The sequence below is a fragment of the Cibotium barometz genome, chromosome 14 (genome assembly GCF_041138505.1).
Source record: "Cibotium barometz isolate CiBa-2024 chromosome 14, ASM4113850v1, whole genome shotgun sequence".
Lineage (NCBI taxonomy): Eukaryota > Viridiplantae > Streptophyta > Polypodiopsida > Cyatheales > Cibotiaceae > Cibotium > Cibotium barometz.
The window spans coordinates 11,820,034-11,838,737 of record NC_141059.1 but is presented as its reverse complement, the minus strand read 5'-3'; the positions used below and the strand labels follow the sequence as shown (position 1 = coordinate 11,838,737).

The following is an 18,704-nucleotide window of genomic DNA, read 5'->3' as shown; positions in this document are numbered from 1 at the left end:
AACAAAGCTTGTCCATTCTCCCCAAACAAAGGTCTTCAATGCGATCACGAGGACACGATCACCATCAGAGAAGGAGGGAATGTTAACCCATTTCTAGGATTAACAAGAGCTACCGCCATTATCTCACATCAAGAAGTCAAGGTAGATACACCAAAGGGTTATACATTCAAGATATGAAGCAATGGTGTCCAAATCTACAACTTGAACGGGCACCTGTAATGGTCCAATGGAATACTTAAGGCGATTCCCACTTTAAGAGCATGTGGTAGCATGCAGGATGAAGTACTTCATGGATATATTATGAGAGTAGTCATTGTAAGTCTTAGGCCTCTTATGAGCCTAAAGTGTCCGACCGACCACAGTGTAAGTGACTGTGAGCACTATGGCCATATATATAAGTGAATTTCTCTCATAATACAACATGCTCTTCCATTGTGCAATTGAGTCTTGCTCTTGCTAATGCATGCTAGTGAGTGTGTGTGAGTGATGTGACGTGAGAGGACGGACGAGTACCCATAGTGTAACGCGGCGGTGTAACAATGCTCACGGAGGAGACGCGATGGAATTGCTTCTCAAGGAGTTGTAGAGTTTGGAGACCTCAAGGGTTACGAGCTCGGCCATTGGAAATATCCTCACAACAATTGCGGTTCACCAAGTAATCTCTTGTTGGATGTGTTTCAAGGGGGGTTAGTGTGAGCCATAACAATCTACTAGTAAGTCTTATTGATTCCCATTAACCTAGACCAATCCATTCATTATATTATGTTGCAGATGATGATGATAATGATGATGTATCATATACACACATAATAATATTGATACACACATGCACGTAATGATGATGTATGTGGCATTGATGTGTGTGAGTAAGTTCATGTAGACATGACTTTGGGAATATGGATGACGATGAACATTGTGGATGATAATACATCTATGCCTGCCTACCTTCTTAGAAACCATTTGGATGCATTAGATCATCGTGAGAGTCTATTAGAGGATCGTGAGCATTTGGTTGGTAATGCGTTGTTAGTAATGCTCCACATGTGGGTTCCTAGGATACCTATGAGCATGCAGTAGATATAGACTATGAGGAGCATATTCTCGAGTTTCTTGTGTTAGATGTGTAAGGCTCCTCTTCGAGTTTCCACATGTGGAGGCATTCATGATTTGACCACCACTACTCCTAGTTCTCATAGTTGCAACGTTCATGTGGATAAAGTTCATGTGTTTGAACGGTTAAGCATAGTGCATGAATGTAGTCATGACTTCGTTGAGGTGAGGCCTCCTAGGAGAGGCAAGATTACGTACATGGATTATATTTTTAGTGGATCATATGATGTGGATATTGAGAGTTTTATATTTGATCCATGCATGTTCTTAGATAGAGTAAAGATGGAGATTGACTTATCATGGAATATGGGTTATATAGGGACATCATTAATGGAGATAGACCATACCTATGAGGATGAGTTTAGAAACTTTGAGAATGCCATGATCAATGACTTTGTGGATGATACTACTATCTTTCATGTGTGGATACATTGTTAATATTCAATGACTATGCTTATGATGATTTTGTTGATCATGGTATTACTTTGGATAACGCAGTGGACCATGTGTTGAATGGTTTGAGCGCTCTGCTACATGGGAACAATGGCAGTGATTCACGTTTGTTTTTGCATTATGAGTTATGTTCATTTGGCTTCCATGGATGTTGACATGATCCTATGTTCTTTGGAGCAAAGACATCTGTCTTTGGATATACATTACATGCCACTTGGGATATATGGTATATGATTATGTGACATGTCATTCAAATCACCTTGGTTTTGACCTACACGGAGATTCTTTTGTGCCAAGACCACTCACCATCTATTATAGGTTTATCCGATGGATACCTTGGATGCCGGATTCACACTATAGTCAAGAGGATGAGCTTGCAAACTTTCCCTTTTAACCTAGAAGTTATTACTACATTGATCTCAAGGATCCGTGACATATACCATGGCTACCCATTCGATACTGGAGAATATATGGCTAGCTTCATCATCGATAGCAATTCGCTTTCCATTAACAAGTAGACATGAGGCCATTGTCCTAAGGTTTGCATGGCTTGGTTTTCCCTTTGATCCAGGTGGTTGCATGGTTAACCTCAATCTTCAACGGTATTCCACCACCCTTTCCATTTTATCCCAAGGATCATGTGACTTTGGCATGACTTTTGCTTTGGTATCTTAGTCTTTTGTTTAATTCTAACATCGATAACTAGTTGTGGGTCAATTTTTCGCTTTTGTACATAGCCTCTTATATATGTTTGGTTGTGCATGACCACCCTTCCATTTCGAGGATAAAATCATTGTAAGAGGAGATGATTTGTAATGAAGTTATTTTAGGATGCACGTACGCATGGGAACAAATTTATACTGAAAAATCGAGCATAAGGACCATGAGACTATAGAAGACACCAATCCTTGGATTATTATACCCTTTCTATCTTTTGATCTTTTTCACATATTATACACTAACTTTCTTGGACCTTATGCAAGCTTTCATGACTGACTTCACGTTCATGATGACTGATTCATGGCCGACGTTCCATGTTTAGGTGGCTACTCTCTATGATGAGTAGACGTGTGTACTCCATGTATAATGGTTGCAGCTCTCATTAGATCCGTTTGAACGGAAAGAATCAATGATCCCACCAAGATATGGTCATTTGGACTTTGACTTGAAGGTAAAGCACGCCAATGGTTTAAATCTCTAAACCCATATGCCAACTACGAACGAAGTCTTGAGACATTCATCGAGGGATTCTCACCTAGTGGAGCTAGATGCAATCCCATTGCACAAATCTATAACCTCAAGCACTAGGAGAGAGAAACAATGCGAGACTATACTGCTGGGAGAAAGCATCTCCAACCCCCGTGAGAGACTAGATGACTTATTACTCATTGATTGATTTATGATCGATCTCAAGAGCAAAAAACTTCATGACCTTTTGTACAAGTCTAGACACTACATCTTCAATAGGTGTTACCGCGAGGCAATAGACCTAGTAGACACTCTCCAAGACAAGGATGTAAAAGTCCACCCAAACCAAGAGATAGAAGTTAAGGGAGCCCAACTAACACCAGTCCTAGTCAAGGACACGAGCATAGATGAGTTGGTAAGAAATCTACTAAACCGTTTAGGACAACAATGGCAAGGCCAACCCCAAGGGCAACCTCAAGGCCAGCCCCAATCAACACGTTGCCACAAGGGCAGACTCAAACCTTACACCTCCCTCTTGAGTGGCAAGGTCGCTAAGTTTGGGCTGAAGCCGAGGAAGCCATGATTGCTACACTGCACACAACTTAAAGTGCACCACATTACATAACTATGTTGCACACTGCTTGAACTAAAGATTGATGAATTCTAATCTGGAGATAAAAGGTTGATCAGATAGATTTCAAAAACCCTTTAAAAAATACATGATTTACAGGACAGGCTTTCTTAATGGAGGAAAAGTCCGCATTGCAACATGCATAAAGACTAAATCGCAATTGCTTCCAAACTACAGCACCTAACGGGCCGAAATCATCCTAAGGTATAAACACACTTGCATCCAACAAAAAAGTTTCCCATGCGCAATAGAGACCTATGTCTCAATATTATCAAAGCACAGTTTAAACACGAATGAGGGGAACTGGGCCGCCACTGCCCGAAGCCTTGCGGGTTCCACAATCAGCCTCACAAGTGAGATGCTGCCAGATTCTCTATGTGTTCATAAACTGAAGGCCTGGCTTGTAAACAGACTCCCACATGTCACACATAAATGCACCTGAGCCATTGAACAGTTAACAAGACCATACAACTTCATGTACTGTGGTACTCATTTTGAATTGTAACCAGGTGACTGTTCATATGCCCAACAACCGACCCATCGTGATGTGCAAGGCAACTGTTACTGTTTTCATGCTCTCAATCCAGTTGATAAGACCATCTTCCATGCGTCTTGCCATGTGCTCATACTTGATCTTAGCCATGTCATCACTCGGTGCTTGATGAAGGAAAGAGAAACTAATTGAATGTATTTAAAAGTAATCTCTCTCATAAAATGCTTCAAACCGCAGCCAACTACTACTGTTTTCATGCTCTCAATCCAATTGATAAGACCATCTTCCAGCTCATACTTGATCTTAGCCATGTCCTCACTCAGCACTTCACAAAGGAACGAGTAAACGAATCAAATGTATATGGAAGTATAGTCTGTCATAAATTGCTGCAAAATGCACAGTACTCAATGAACGTAGTATGTATGTCTTATAAATGTTTTACAAAATAACATCTCTTTACCAGGAAAGCAAAGGCAACTGAATCTTCAGCCCTGGATAGACAATTTGTCACATTTAACAGATTAAATCAACGTTACATGGCACACCTCTGATCAGAGAAGAGAGAAGGCAAACAAGCAGAAAAAGAAACACTACCCTACCCTTGATAGATGATCATAAACGACCTCTGGTCATTGAGACTTGACTTAACACTAGCTACAGACTTCATACCTTGGCCCTCTCAGTTTCTGCATGTGTCCAAACCTCGTTACCAGTTAACGTTCTAAAAATGAATCTGACTTCAAGGTACCAAAACCTCCCAACAAGCTCCTTCAACGTCTTTAGTTTGATGTGTGGCGTCTTGCACAATAGACCCTGTAGGCTGCTATTCCAACAACAGCTACCGCAGCCCCCACTGCACACCACATCAAATCAAAACACTGACTCCATTCCATCCCTCCCATCACACAAATTAAAAGCATCCAACCCTAACTAATGAAACACCCTACGTTGAAGTAGCATACCAGAAAGTACCACAAGCGAGCGGCTGACTATCTGCTTGTAGTGCTGGTAGCTCTTTCCCGCCTCTGTGACTGGAATGCTTAGATGTGGGCGTTGAGCAGCATCAACAACACGCCGGTAGATGTTGCCAATATCTCCCAGCTTCATACTCACTGAGATGGGAGCTTCCATACCCATGTCCTGGCATACCTGAAAATTTTGAAAGATTTTATTTTTTTACACATGCAGGTGCAGGTTTGGCTAAAAGAGCAGTACCGTCCTAGCATGACTACTCACATACACAGAAGTATGAATAAATTCAGATTCTTATACATTGGGGCGAGTGCAGGATGGCATAGATGCGGCAGCGACAGGGGAGTCGGGGCATGTGGACGAGGGGAGGAAGTGGGGTGGTTTAAACATGATGATCTTACCCTTGCTGAATCAGAGATAGCTGCAGCCTGTGGGCCCAAATCATCTTTAGCTGCAACAAGGAGGCAAGGTACCTCGAAACCACTATTCTCACCATGGGCTGTGACTTCTAGTAATAATTCTGAGGTTTGCTTCCATGACGACTCATCAGAGCTGTTGAAAAACACAAAAAAACAAAAAAAAACACAATTTTCCTGGTCTTCCTTGTTTTCTACAAATGGGTGAGGCAGCCATTAATAGACACACATACCAGGCTAAACACTTTTCTTTCACAAAAATTTCAGGCTAAGACAACAAACGAAGACAATTTTAAGGTATCAGCAATCAAGATTCCTCCTCCATTCTTTGGAGGATTAACTTCCAACCACATCATGCATCCCATCTGAGAGGAAATCACATAAAATCCAGAGAAGGCCCCAACCGCCACCTAACCAGCCATGGCAGGTAAGGATTGAGGATATGTTTCCTAGACACATGGAGGGATCACTATCAAGACTGGAAGGATCCAATTTGCCCACTTTGTAACTCAGTTTCTATGACAAAGAGGGAGCTTGCAAAATTGCATCAGCCACAACCCGCTAAAGCTTTCTAGCATCTGCTTGGTTACTGGTCACTTAAGTTTCTATTTCTTTGTTGCAATAGCATTTGAGGGCATTTGGCAGATCCTCTCGGTATCACCTATTACATATTGTATACAGAGTGCACTTTTTGGTTTCATAGACCTGCATTGGCATTTGAGGACATTAGGGGGTCGTCTTAGCATCAGATATTGTAGTCGTCTTAGCATCAAATATTGTAGAGTGTATGCATAGTGCACTTTTTCCATTTCATATACCAGTTTGACCTCCAGCAAACATTAATAAGTCGATCTCAGAGACTACGACGCATGCCATCCTATCATGCCCAGCAACTAGGAAATCAAAGGCCACTTCCATTGCCTCAATTTAGAGGGGTTTGAGGCACTCCAAAGGGTCATGGGACATGAGGATTGAGACTAATTAGAGACTAATTAATAAGAGGCCAGAGATGACAAGACAATTAAAGCCAAAAAATGCTTACATCGTTCAACCACAAAAAATGGCCAGCCCCAAGCTAGAGAGCCATGTGCCAAGGGGACACTTGACCCCACACAGAGTGCTCATTACAACCTCCAGACAGCTAGCTGCCTAAAAGCACCGAAGGAACAAAGCCCACAAATCTAGGATCTAGCCAAAGAGAAATCAGAAACATGTTCCTTGGGTGCAAAGAGGGGTCAGCAAACAGCCCCTCCAAAGACAAGATTCTCAGGCATCTTTGTAACCATATCGCCTTAACAAAGAGCTGCTGATATCAAATCTGTATTACACTAGTGATAGTCTTTTTTCCTTTTCCCTCAGTTACTTTTTCAATGGCTCAATACATCCATGGTATCATCGTATCATTTGTACTCTCTCTCTCTCTTATGGCACTGGATGGAGTTAGACATAGATCTGCATAATATGCTTGTACTACCCCTTCAGCATATAGAGATGCATCTTGCCTTAGCACTCCATCCACATCCCCACCCCCCTTTATATTGTTTGTATATGGGCTCCACCGATCCATGATGATTCACAGTTGTATCCAGACACATGCACACTTTTTCTTTTCTTCTTTTCCTTTTCTTCCGATGACCGGAAGAACACAGTTGTATTATTTTTTGTCTCATAGGCCGACTTTGGCCTCTCGTAGACGTTAATATATCTTTCTTTCTTTCTTTCTTTCTTTCTCTCTCCCCTTCAGCATTGCATGCCGCTTTGATCCGACGCCACCACCGAGCGGCCCCCAGAGACACCCCCGATACCACTTCACCAGAGAGACGGCATCCAGCTACGCCAACAACTTGTACAGTGCTCTGCAGGACATGGACCCACATGTACCGCTGGAAGCACAGGGGATCAGTACACATCGCCAGACGCGCGTGATCTTTCACCGCCTTGTGCAGAGGAAGAAGCGAGCCTACCTGGTGAAGTTGGAGCATGAGTTGTACCATCTTTTCTTGGGACAGGACAGCAAGGAGGCTGTTACGTCCAAGGGCTAACCAGGGTTAAGACCCTCAAGTTGGATTAACCATAGCCCAAGGTTAGGCATCTTGAGTGGGGGGATTAGTAGCTTTTAAGAGACGTGCTATATTTGGCTCCTGGTTTATAGGAGGCCTATATAATTCACTTTATGGGTCAGTTTTGGGGGAGAGCTCCTCAGACCTAGACTCAAGGCCTTGAGACTACTCCGTGCTTACATCCAATCGGTCTGTACTGGTGGTATGGGACGCAAGGGACTTTGCACGTGGAGACACGTCTCGAATGCTACTGTCCCCCTTGCTCGGGGGTGAGCCTAAATGGCTCTATGGTTGGGCGGTGAGCTTGATGCTATGTCCTTTTGTTTCCATGTTTATGCTTAATCGTAGGGTTTATCTCATAGTCACAGGGGACGGAAGGGACGGACTGTTGGAACGGAGGGACGCCGAGTCGGGACGGTTCAGGAACGGGGACGACAGGGGACGGTCGGACGTCCCCCTGGAGGCGTCCCTCACAAGGGACGGTGAAGGGGACGGCAGTAGGAACGGGGACGGCTGTGGGGGACGGCACTGTGGGGGGACGGCAGGGAGCCATTCTGTGGTTTCTTTTGCCCATTTCTAGCCGTTTGGGGAGGCCTTGAGCCTTTGAGGCTTGGGCCTTGGGCCTTGGGCCGGGCCTCTCTCTTGCCTTGAGGTTTGGCATTTAGGCTTGAGCTTTGGGGCCTTGGCCCTTGAGGCTTGGCCCTTGCCTCTCTCCAGAGAGCAGAGACACTTAGAGCCCGCAGGAGACAGAGGACACCTGGCTTTCGGACACCACGCCTATACCAGAGAGAGATGACAGAGATCAGAGCTCAGTTTCACAGAGAGGGTGCGGAGCGACTGGCTCGCTTCAGAGCACACCCAGGCATGTTCTTCAGGGAGCTGTGGACACCCCCTTCACTGATGTATACCATTTTATACCCCCAGTATGGTACAGGATGGAGCTAGATAGGTTGCATATCATGATTGTATACTCCATGCATATAGCTTTGCATTCTCCTAGTAATAGAGCTCCATCCCCTGCACACCCAGATTCAGCTTTTTTATTCAGTACTTTTTCATTTTGTTGGGATGACAGAGGATACCCCATACAAGTCCTCCGATTTGTCTCATAGGCCGAGTTCGGTCTTTTGGAAGACGTTAATAAAATCTTTCTTTCTTTCTTTCTTTCTTTCTCTCTCTCACTTGCCCTTGCCTCTCTCTTGCCTATCTAATATCTATATAAGAACAAGGCTACAAGGCTACAAGCATGGAGTTTAGCGTAAACGGCCCTTCGGGCCCGGGGGGAGTCATCTCCCCCCCGGACCCCCTGCAGAGAGGGGCTCACGCCCCCCTCCGCACCTTCCCCCAAGTAGGCTGGTGTGAAACTGCGCGCCACAACGGACCCAAAATTTACAGCCTATATGCAATAGGTGTATAATAACTCACCGCATATGCATGTAGCCTGGTTGGCAGTGTGCCAACCTTCTCCAGAATCCTCTCATGCTATCTGGCCACAATCGGCCACCATCCGGTGTTTAAACCGGGACCTATCAGGTGACCCGTGCTACTCATAAATGCCTTCTCCTCATATAGGGGGGACTCACAAAGTAGAGTTAGCCAGTGCCTGCGTAGTTACCTGAGGGTGGAAAAACTTTTAAAAAAAAGTATTTTTTGAGTGCCATTCCCTCCCCCGTCCCCGTTCCCTACTTATGGCCGTCCCCCGTCACGTCCCTGTCCCCGTCCCCCGTTACCATCCCCCGTTCCTTGTGACTATGGTTTATCTGGTTGGGGCTTTACATTGGTATCAGAGCCAAACCTACTTGGATTAAGCTTGAAAATCTCTAAAAGGAGGAGAGGAGAAAATCCATCACCTGGATCTTCCAGAGCTTAAGTCGTCGGGTTGCTTTTTCGCTTTCCAAGGTCTGGGTGGTATGGGATGCTTGGACGGAAGGCGGGGAGTAACCGGGCTCAAGGGAGAAGATCGGTGTGGTTGGATGTGTGGGAGTTTTGCAAAGAACTCCATATCCATGTGAAAAAGCAGAGAGAAAAGCATCGTGCTTTTGGTGCTTTTTTGAGTTTTATGCGGGGGAATTCTTCGCCCTAAAACCTTCTGTTTGTACCTGCGCTTTTGCATCTCTAGGCTTCATCCCATAGCTTTTTTCTCCATGGCTGAACTATTAGGGTTTCTGTGCGGGCTGGTCACCCTGTCTACGAGTGGTATGGGTAGATTGGAGGTCGACCTAGAGCTGCTGTGAACAGCCCTGCTGGTCGCCATGAACAGGAGGAAAGAGGGGTGGGAAGAGATCAGCATGCGTGAGGTTTTGACATGTAGAGAAGGTTATATGGGCCCTGTTCAGAGCACAGAGAGAAGGGAAAAGCACTGCTGTGAGCCGATTCAGGCTGTCCTGTGTGACTGCCCATGTGTGGTCGTGGTACCCATGAGTGGGCATGCCCGGGTGTGAAGGGGGACGCCCCATAACTGGGCTGGATGGCCAGAATATGGGCGCATATCAGCAAGGGCCGAGTACTCCATATATGGCAGATAGGTGAGTGTATTGTGTAAAAAAAGCACACGTGGTGCTTTTAACCAAAAAACAGGTCGATTTGGAGCTTTTTTGGTGGGCGCACATCTGAGATGCTATTTTTGGATTCAAGTGTGCTTTTTTGGGGTGTTTGGTCATTCAAGCACACAGAATTCTGTAGTTGACCAGAATTTGTGCTTTTTTACACCCTGAACTGCCTGCTCTTGGTTTCCTTCTTGTGCATCACTTTTGACCTCACCTGTTTACACCACCACCTCAAACCTTTACTCTCTTTACAAGTACTGTTTCTGGACAGATTCATGGCTGAATACATGGACACCTTGGTTTCATTTGTGGAGGTGTCTCGAACTTGGTCAACCTCTCCTGCAACAACTCAACTTGGGGTAACTACAGTATCTATTGCTCCTACGCAGGGTGGTGATCCAGTTCAACCTAGTATACCACAAGTTTTCCCTCAGTATGTGGGACAACCCATACCCGCTTTACAAACAGGTGTGGATCCCAATTTTTTACATGCTTTTTCACAGTTTGCTACTCCGTATTCTCAGTATACAGGTTATGTACAACCTCCTCTACCTTCGACACAACCTTCTCCTATTCCTCAACCTCGTGCATCTTCACGAGTGGATACTTTGTATGCCACTGTACTTGATCTACAACGACAACTCACAGAGCTATGCTCCCAGGCTTCCCAAGCTTTAGCTAGTAATCCTCCTCCTCTACAAGTGCCTTTTCATCCGGAATCATTTTCCAGTGAGAAGAAAGTGTGTGAGGAGCTTTACTTGGAAAGCTGGCTTGCGAAGTGGACCGCCTTTTTTGCTTGGACATCTACCGCTATGCCAAGAATTTTGATTACACCCTTGCTGTCAGAAGAGGTGGTGAACCTACGGGTGAGTCTGCACGCAAGAACCAAAAATCCTCTAAAGACAAGAAGCGAGGTAGTGTTGCAGCATCCCAAGATGGTCAGTCATCACAACGCAATCCCAAAAAGCACTCGAGAGGCAAGAGAAGATCCGCTCCGCAAACCGAAGAACAGGTAGCGAAGGCGAAGAAAGAGAACTTGTGCTTCGAGTGCAACCAACCCGGTCATCACTATCGGGATTGTCCGAAGAAGAAATCTTCAGGGGGTACGACCTCGGTACATATTACGGAACTACAAGGTAACTCTTTGATCTCTTCTATTGAAATTCATCATTTGGCCTCAAGTAGTTGCCGTGGATGTCAGATAAGTAAATCTGCTTTCGGTCCGCATGATCTCCTCCGAGTTGAGGGATCTATAGGCGGCCAAAGGGTGCGGATTCTATTTGACAACAGTTCTACTCACAATTTTATTTCCTCAGGTTTGGGACAGACACTCTGGCTACCCACGGAGGCAAGTGATCATCGGTATGTGGTCAAACTTGCTCGGGTTGCAGACGTGGAAGTGTGGGATCAAACAGTGCCTAGACTGGAGGTCCAGATTCAGGACTGCTGGGAGGCTTTGGACTTCCATATCATGAACCTTGACAGGGTGGATATGATTTTGGGAATGTCCTAGTTTTTTGATAAGAGCGAGACAATAATGTTAGATTATCGGACTCATAAGCTCTCGTTTGTTCATGATGGTGAACTCTATGTAATCCGGGGTGATGTCTCCCATGGATTTTCTGCTGTAAACTCAACTCAGGCTTTGGCCGAGGATATATATGAATCACTTTTTGATCCAAATTCTGTCTCTTTTTGTTGTTTCTATGATCTTTTCAATTCTGAAATTTTTTTAAGAGCATCTGCTTTAGAGTGTAACTCTATCTCAAGCAATAGTTGTACTAAAGAACAACAAATTTTGGACGATATTTTAAAAGAGTTTAGTGATGTATTTCCTAACGAGTTACCAGATAGTCCACCACCCGAGCGGAGTGTTGACCATGAGATTGAGTATCCATCCCGTCTCCCGGCAACCTTATCGGTTTAGCCGGAGGAAAGAGGACAAGATTGCTCAGCAACTATAACAATATCTCAATAAAGGTTTTGTTCAATCTAGCAAGTCTCCATGGGACGCTCCCGTTCTTCTGTCACGGAAGAAAGATGGTAGTATGCACTTCTATGTGGATTACAAAGGCTTGAACAAGCTCACTGTCAAGAATAAGTATCCTTTACCGAGGATGGATGACTTGATGGATCATCTTCAGGGTGCTAAGTATTTCACCAAGATTGATCTACGGTCAAGCTATCATCAGATAGGGATTAAACCTGAGGACGTGCCTAAGACTGCGTTTCAGACGCGCTATGGCCACTATGAGTTTTTAGTCTTACCTTTCGGGACTAATGCTCTTGCTACTTTCCAACAAATGATGAACGATTTATTTCATCCATATCTGGGAAAGTGGATTGTTGTCTTCCTGGATGACAACCTGATTGTCATGTGCATGAAAGATGCCATGGACATTCTCAGGTGCTGGTCCAGAAGAGGCAGCCACATAAAGAGTATGAACCAAATAGAGTTAGGATTTTGAGCACAAGGTGCAGATGAGGTAGTAGCTAGGGCTTGAATTGGCATTAGAAAGCATGGAAGGTGCTGTCGACTACCTACAAGACCAGTCGGTTGTACCAGAAAGCCAGGGAGCTGAGAATTCACCATGACATAGCAAGAATATCATTTGGCACAGCTTTTATGGAATTATGTGCCCAGTCGGCCAGCCGACTGTGCTGGTCGGCCAACACTCCAAGGTTACAAGAGGCCTATATAAGGCATAGGGTGCTCATTGTGTTGGGTATTCAGTCCTTTAGGGATTGGATCCTTAGGGTCCTAGAGTAGGACAAGATTTTGGGTGTATACCACCTTTTGTACAAGGCAGCCTATGGCTGTAGTGGAGGTACCTTTTTGTACCATATTAATATACTGAATTTCCAGCATCTCTCTCTCTCTCTACTCTCTCTTCTTTCGACCAGAGATTGAGCAGTCAGGCCAGCAGGCATTCCAGCTAGCCCCAGAGTATAGCCACACTAGAGGTACACTGATTGATCGGGCTATAGAGCTGGGGCGGTCCAGGCGCCCCAAATTGAGAGGCCCATCTCGACACCGGCGGAGACTACAACAGAGGATCAGGACCATACTAGCACGGCATGGGAGACATCCAGTCAGAGTACTCACCATGGAGGACATTGAGGATATCCGCCATCGACCGATGAGAGACATCTTTGGATAGTGATGTGTATGAGGCTTACCTTTGTTGCTGGAGTTTTCCTCCCAGATGTTATCCATTAGGAGCTCCTAGTACCATACTTTTCCTCATAGTTGTTTCAGTTTCAGTTAGTTGTTTAGTTGTTTTTAGCTTTTCTTACACAGACATTGTATCAGATCCACCAATTGTTGTAACCTTTTTGGTCTCATAGGTCATTTTGGCCTTCTGAAGACGTTAATATATCATTTCATTTCATATCTGCGTTTTGCATCAGCATGTTTCTAGGAGTGTTTAAGACTGAAAGAAGACTCCCAGAGCTTGGCATTTCTGTAGATGATGATGATAAGGTGAAAGTCTATCTACGTGGTCTCGGGCCACAATACAAGGCATTCAAGACGTCTATTTAGACTTAGGAAAACATTCCCAATTTCACAGGTTTGGTGTCTATGTTGATTATAGAAGAGAAGAGCTTGGGTGAAGACCAACAGTCTTAACAAAACAAAAACAGTTTAGAGCAACGGGCCTTCTACACAAGTTCAGGAAGAGGACGAGGTAGAGGAGGCCGTGGATGCGGCCAAGGAGGTGGCCGAACAGGTAATCAAAATTATGGCCAGCAGCAGCAGCAACAACAACAACAGTCCCAGAATTCACAACAACAACAACACGCAGGTGGAAGAGGCCAATTCAGAGACAGGGGGAGTCAAAGAGGTCATGGAAATTGGCAAAGGCAGTAGAATGATACACGTGGATGCTTTTATTGTTGTGGTAAGCCTGGACATGTGTAGGCAGATTGTTATAAGAAGCAGGCTGACATGCAAAATGAAAAATTGTAGCAAAACAACTATGCATCCTCGAGCAAAAACAATGAGGATAATGAAAGGTTGTTTGTTATGCAGCATGTCGTTAATGCCATGTCTGAAAATGTTGAAGCAGTACATAAAGATGATGTATGGTACGTTGATTCAGGTGCTTCGAACCACATGACAAGTCATGGGGAGTGGTTCAAGGAGATGAAAAACCTTGAAAGACCAAGTTTTGTGGAAACAGGGGATGACACTGCTCATCCAATTGCCCATGTTGGAGATGTGCCATTGTCTATGCAGGATGGCAAAGTGAAATACCTTGCAGATGTACTTCATGTTTCGAACATAACAAAGAATCTGGTTTCAGTTGGCCACATGATTGAGCAGGGTTTGCAGGTTCGGTGATGGTTGTTATGTTGAAGACTTTAAAGAAAAGTGCAGGTTGGTTGCAAAAGGCAACACCATAGTAGCGACACGTTTCAAAAAACGCGTTTGAAACGTTTTGGAAACGTTTCAAACCTTTCCCAGAAGTTTGAAACGCGTTTCAAACTTTCCCATCTTGGCATGTGAAAAACCAATACCATATATGATATTTATATGCCAGAATATATGGGATCATTGATAGCATTGATAAAATGATAATATGTTGAATATATGCATGCTTGTATGATGTATCAGGATTTAGTAATAAGTATGTACTATCATCTATGCATAATGGGCCCATGGCCCATGGGATAGCAAATGCCAAATATGCCAAGGCAGTCATCCATGTTCAAACTTCAAACTCAAAGTTTCAAATTTCAATCCTAGATAAAAACAATGCAAGAAAGAAATGAGCCATGGTGTATGCTGAATATGTACAAACTACAAAGTTCAAATGCCAAACTTTAACTTCAAAGGTTGCAGGCTGCAGCCTGCAGGTTTCAATCATGATTCATGAATCAACAATCATAGATAATACTAAATAGACAAATCACATGACACAGAGTCTCAATGGTAAATGCTCATCATAAGTAAGCTCAAGAGTCAATAGTAAATAGTCAAACACAATCCGTGTCACATGTAACACACAGTACATAGTACAAAATAAAGTAGAAAATAGAATCAGGAGTCAGGACTCAGGAGTCATCCTCCTCAGACGGAGACGACGACTCCTCCTCATGGTCATCTCCATCCTCTGATGTCTCTGACTCTGTGCCGGAAGAAGACTCTGCCTCAGCTCCATAAATCTCAGGTTCTGCAGCCGTAGCACTCGTAGAAGCTCCATCTCTAGATGCATGCACTCGTGTGATACGAGCTGGTGCCATCAACTCCTCGTAAAGCATAGCATAGATGTCACGCTCCTCCTGAGGAATATCCGGTACATCCTTCACCAACTCTATGTCAATCTTGTCGACATTCACTTGGCGCGGCTCGATTGGATTGCCTTGTTGCTTAATTAGACGGAGGTTGCAATGACAATAAACCAACCGTTCTAATTGAGCACTGCTCAATTTGTTCCTCTTCTTTGTGTGGAAGAGAGCCCATGTGCTCCAGTTCCTCTCACAAGGCCCAGAGCTGCAATCTTGTGAGAGGACTCGCAATGCAAGGCGTTTCTGTCATAGAAAGGACATAAAACTTTGTAAGTAGTCATGATAAAGCACTAACCTCCCATTGCATCATGATTCATGGCTATTATTGATGTAACATTTGAATACTAAACACTTACCAGTAATGGAGTACCAATCCCATATTTCTCCCACCATGAGACTGGCTGTAGCTGTGTCTCTCTTAGTAGTGCGGTGGGTCTTCCAAACACACGGCTCCCATTGCGATATACCAAGAGCTCATCCTCCAATTTTCTCAAGAGATTAATATCACCTCCTGTCCACCTCTGGATGTACTGTTGCCACCCTTCTTCCAACTCCTCGTTGTTGAACTGCTCCTCATTACGACATAGAAGATGCAGTATATGGGCAACCGAATGGATTGGTCTATGAAACCAATTCCATCTACGGTTCCAAACCTCCCTGATGTCCTGGACCCTATTCATAGACCAAGTCACGAATAACGATTCACCAACAACCAAAGCCAAATAAACCCGACAAGTACAAAATTGGAAAGACATGCATATTGCATATTACATACCTCTCTGCTGATAGAACGGTGCACCGATTCAGGGCTTCTCCAATACGGTCCATGAACTCGTAAAGGAGACCAAGAGAGCTGCCCTCCATGTCTGTGATGCGAAGGACACTGTAAAGAGGCTGACTGGCCTTCACAAGTGCTTTGACATCATCCCACCAACTCTCTCGCATCACAGCACGCACAAATGCCACTGCCTTGGGCTGCTCTCGATCCTCCCATGCCATCCACTCTCGTGACACAACTGTGCGGAGTAGCCCTTGCTAGACTCTCACTAGCCTCTCAATCACAATGAACATGTACGCAAACCTGGTCTTTGAGGGCTTGAGCAACTCTAGATCACTATGGGCACGGTACATGTAGAGGACTTTTAGCCTCTTGGTAACAAACCTCACCATGCTCCGAGCTATAGCAAAGATCTCAGAAATCCAAGGGATTTTAGCAACATCCTCTATCATGAGGTCAAGACTATGTGCTGCACAAGGAGTCCACACTATCTCTGGGAACTCATCCTCTAACATTCTGCCCATGGACACACAATTAGAGCCATTGTCAGTAATCACCTACACCACATGCTGAGCACCAATCTCTAACATTGTCTGGCGTATGTGTTGCCATATAAAGGCTCCTGTCACCACCGTCCCTGGAACTGAAGCATCAATGGCACGCATAAACATTACGCCCTTGCAGGAGGACACCAGAATGTTATAAACATTCCTTTCCCGCATATCTGTCCAACCATCACATAATATGGTGCATCCATATTTATGCCATGTTGCCTTCAAAGGCTCCATCTCAAGCTGTACAAGATCTTTCTCATCTCTAAAGTGCTTCTTGCGTAAGGAGTCATATTTGGGACCCTCCCACTCATACCCAATGCGGCTAATGGCTCTCATGGTCTTCTTCCATCTTGGAGTGCGCACAATGTGAAATGACAAAGCACACTAAATAAACAACCTTGTCAATTCACGGGTGGCCTCAGCAACTGCTGCTTTCTGAAAACGAGCTTTAATGCTTGCACTCTTCAAAGAAGGCCTAATGGGCAAGGAAGATCTGTGGGCACAAGGAGCAGAGGTAGAACCTACAGCCGTTTGACTCTGCATCTCTTGTTCATCACCCACTCTAGCTCTTTTGGTGACATCCTCCTCCTCTTCCTGCATGTCATCATGGCTGCTTCCAAATCCTTTCATGGCTGCTTCTTGCTCCCTCCTCCATTGTAGAAGAGAGGCTTTGATATCCTAGGGCACTTTATCACAAGCACCAATGCCTTTGCCTTTTAGACCTGAAAAATGAGCCTTTATCCTGTTTGCAGATCCACCTGAGACCTTATCACAATACTTGCACTTCCATTTTTCAGTGCCTGAACCCCCATACTTGCCCATGGGAATGACATGAGTCCACATTGAATCTCTAGCACAAGGCATTTTGGAAGCCTGGAAGGATGTTGCCCAAATTTCAAGTTTTGAAATTGGTGCAAAAATCAAGCAAAAATATGAAAACAGACAAGTACCAACCTTGCTAGCACGGTGCACAGGTCCCGAGGGGGCGGGTGGCGGAGAAATCACACGAACGAAGGCAAGCGTGGAGAAGGATAGTCAACTTTCTCCTCTGTACTATGCACGGCGTGTTTTTTTTGCTCTCTGGAAAGCGACTGAATCGACTGATATGACCCGTCTTAAATAACATTAAAAAATGAAAAGCCAAGTTTGAAACGCGTTTCAAACTCCCAGACGTTTGAAACGTTTCAAACGGGTCTGCTAAAGTTTGAAACGCGTTTCATAGCAACTATGGGCAACACAGTGGGCAGAATGTTTACATTGAATGTAAACATGCCTAAAGTGAGTGCTGCAATGTTTGCAAATGGTTCAAGAATTGTTGCAGAGACATTGACATTTGGCATAAAAAAATTGGACATGTGAATGTGCAGAGAATAAAGTCTATGCAGACGCTACATTGGTATCAAAGCATCAGGCTCAGCAAAGCTAAACAATGAATCAGTCCCATGTGATGGTGTACAGGTCCAAGGTACAGGAAAGTACACGGATACGAAGCCCAAGGCAAGGAGCACAGAATCGGGAAGAGCTCCCAGGAGGTTTGTTGGTGGTGTTCCACAAAGCCAGAGGGGATGGCAGTCCTGTGAGCCAGATAGGTTCTCGGGCAATGGTCCCAATGGAGGTTTATCCTCCAAAGGTGCAGATGAGATAGTAGCTTGGACTTGGAGCCAGGACTTGAATTGGCATTAGAAAGCATGGAAGGTGCTGTCGACTGCCTACACGACCAGTCGGTTGTACCAGAAAGCCAGGGAGCTGAGAACTCACCATGACATAGCAAGAATATCATTTGGCGCAGCTTTTATGGAATTATGTGCCCAGTCGGCCAGCCGACTGCTGGTCGGCCAACACTCCAAGGTTACAAGAGGCCTATGTAAGGCATAGGGTGCTCATTGTGTTGGGTATTCAGTCCTTTAGGGATTGGATCCTTAGGGTCCTAGAGTAGGACAAGATTTTGGGTGTATACCACCTTTTGTACAAGGCAGCCTATGGCTGTAGTGGAGGTACCTTTTGTACCATATTAATATACTGAATTTCCAGCATCTCTCTCTCTCTCTCTCTCTCTCTCTCTCTCTCTCTCTCTCTCTTCATATCTGCGTTTTGCATCAGCATGTTTCTAGGAGTGTTTAGGGCTGAAAGAAGACTCCCAGAGCTTCCGCGTGTTACACTGATTTATAGTAGGTCATTGGAAGAACACATACAGTACCTCAAAGTCGTCTT

The 18,704-nt window shown here is 44.7% G+C and overlaps 2 protein-coding genes across 8 annotated transcripts in view; both read right to left on the bottom strand.

Moving 5' to 3' along the window:
* Positions 1-3,582: 3,582 nt before the first annotated feature.
* The window catches only part of LOC147631668 (mitochondrial Rho GTPase 1-like), a 49,621-nt gene continuing 34,499 nt past the window's right edge, over positions 3,583-18,704 (bottom strand). For 2 of the 7 annotated variants that reach the window (XM_086808181.1, XM_086808182.1), the window contains 3 exons: positions 5,249-5,399; positions 4,838-5,024; positions 3,583-4,728 (listed from right to left, as the gene is read on the bottom strand). In XM_086808181.1, the coding sequence (XP_086664307.1) occupies positions 4,655-4,728; positions 4,838-5,024; positions 5,249-5,399 (412 nt within the window). In that variant the 3' untranslated portion in view covers positions 3,583-4,654. The remainder of the gene's footprint in view (positions 4,729-4,837; positions 5,025-5,248; positions 5,400-18,704) is intronic. The other 5 variants (XR_015267326.1, XR_015267325.1, XR_015267323.1 and 2 more) reach the window with 5 other exon arrangements.
* LOC147631669 (uncharacterized) lies at positions 14,802-16,035 on the bottom strand. The gene is made up of 2 exons (XM_086808183.1): positions 15,518-16,035; positions 14,802-15,404 (listed from the first exon to the last, which is right to left on the bottom strand). Exons 1-2 carry the CDS (start codon positions 15,914-15,916, stop codon positions 14,928-14,930), a joined length of 876 nt encoding a protein of 291 aa, XP_086664309.1. The 5' UTR covers positions 15,917-16,035; the 3' UTR covers positions 14,802-14,927.

Bases quoted from the DNA above. Each gene is read 5' to 3' on its own strand.
- LOC147631669 (XM_086808183.1), bottom strand. From the start codon at position 15,916: ATGTCTTTCCAATTTTGTACTTGTCGGGTTTATTTGGCTTTGGTTGTT. The intron at 15,405-15,517 runs GTAAGTGTTTAG...TTTCTATGACAG, and splicing joins GGATTGGTACTCCATTACTG to AAACGCCTTGCATTGCGAGT.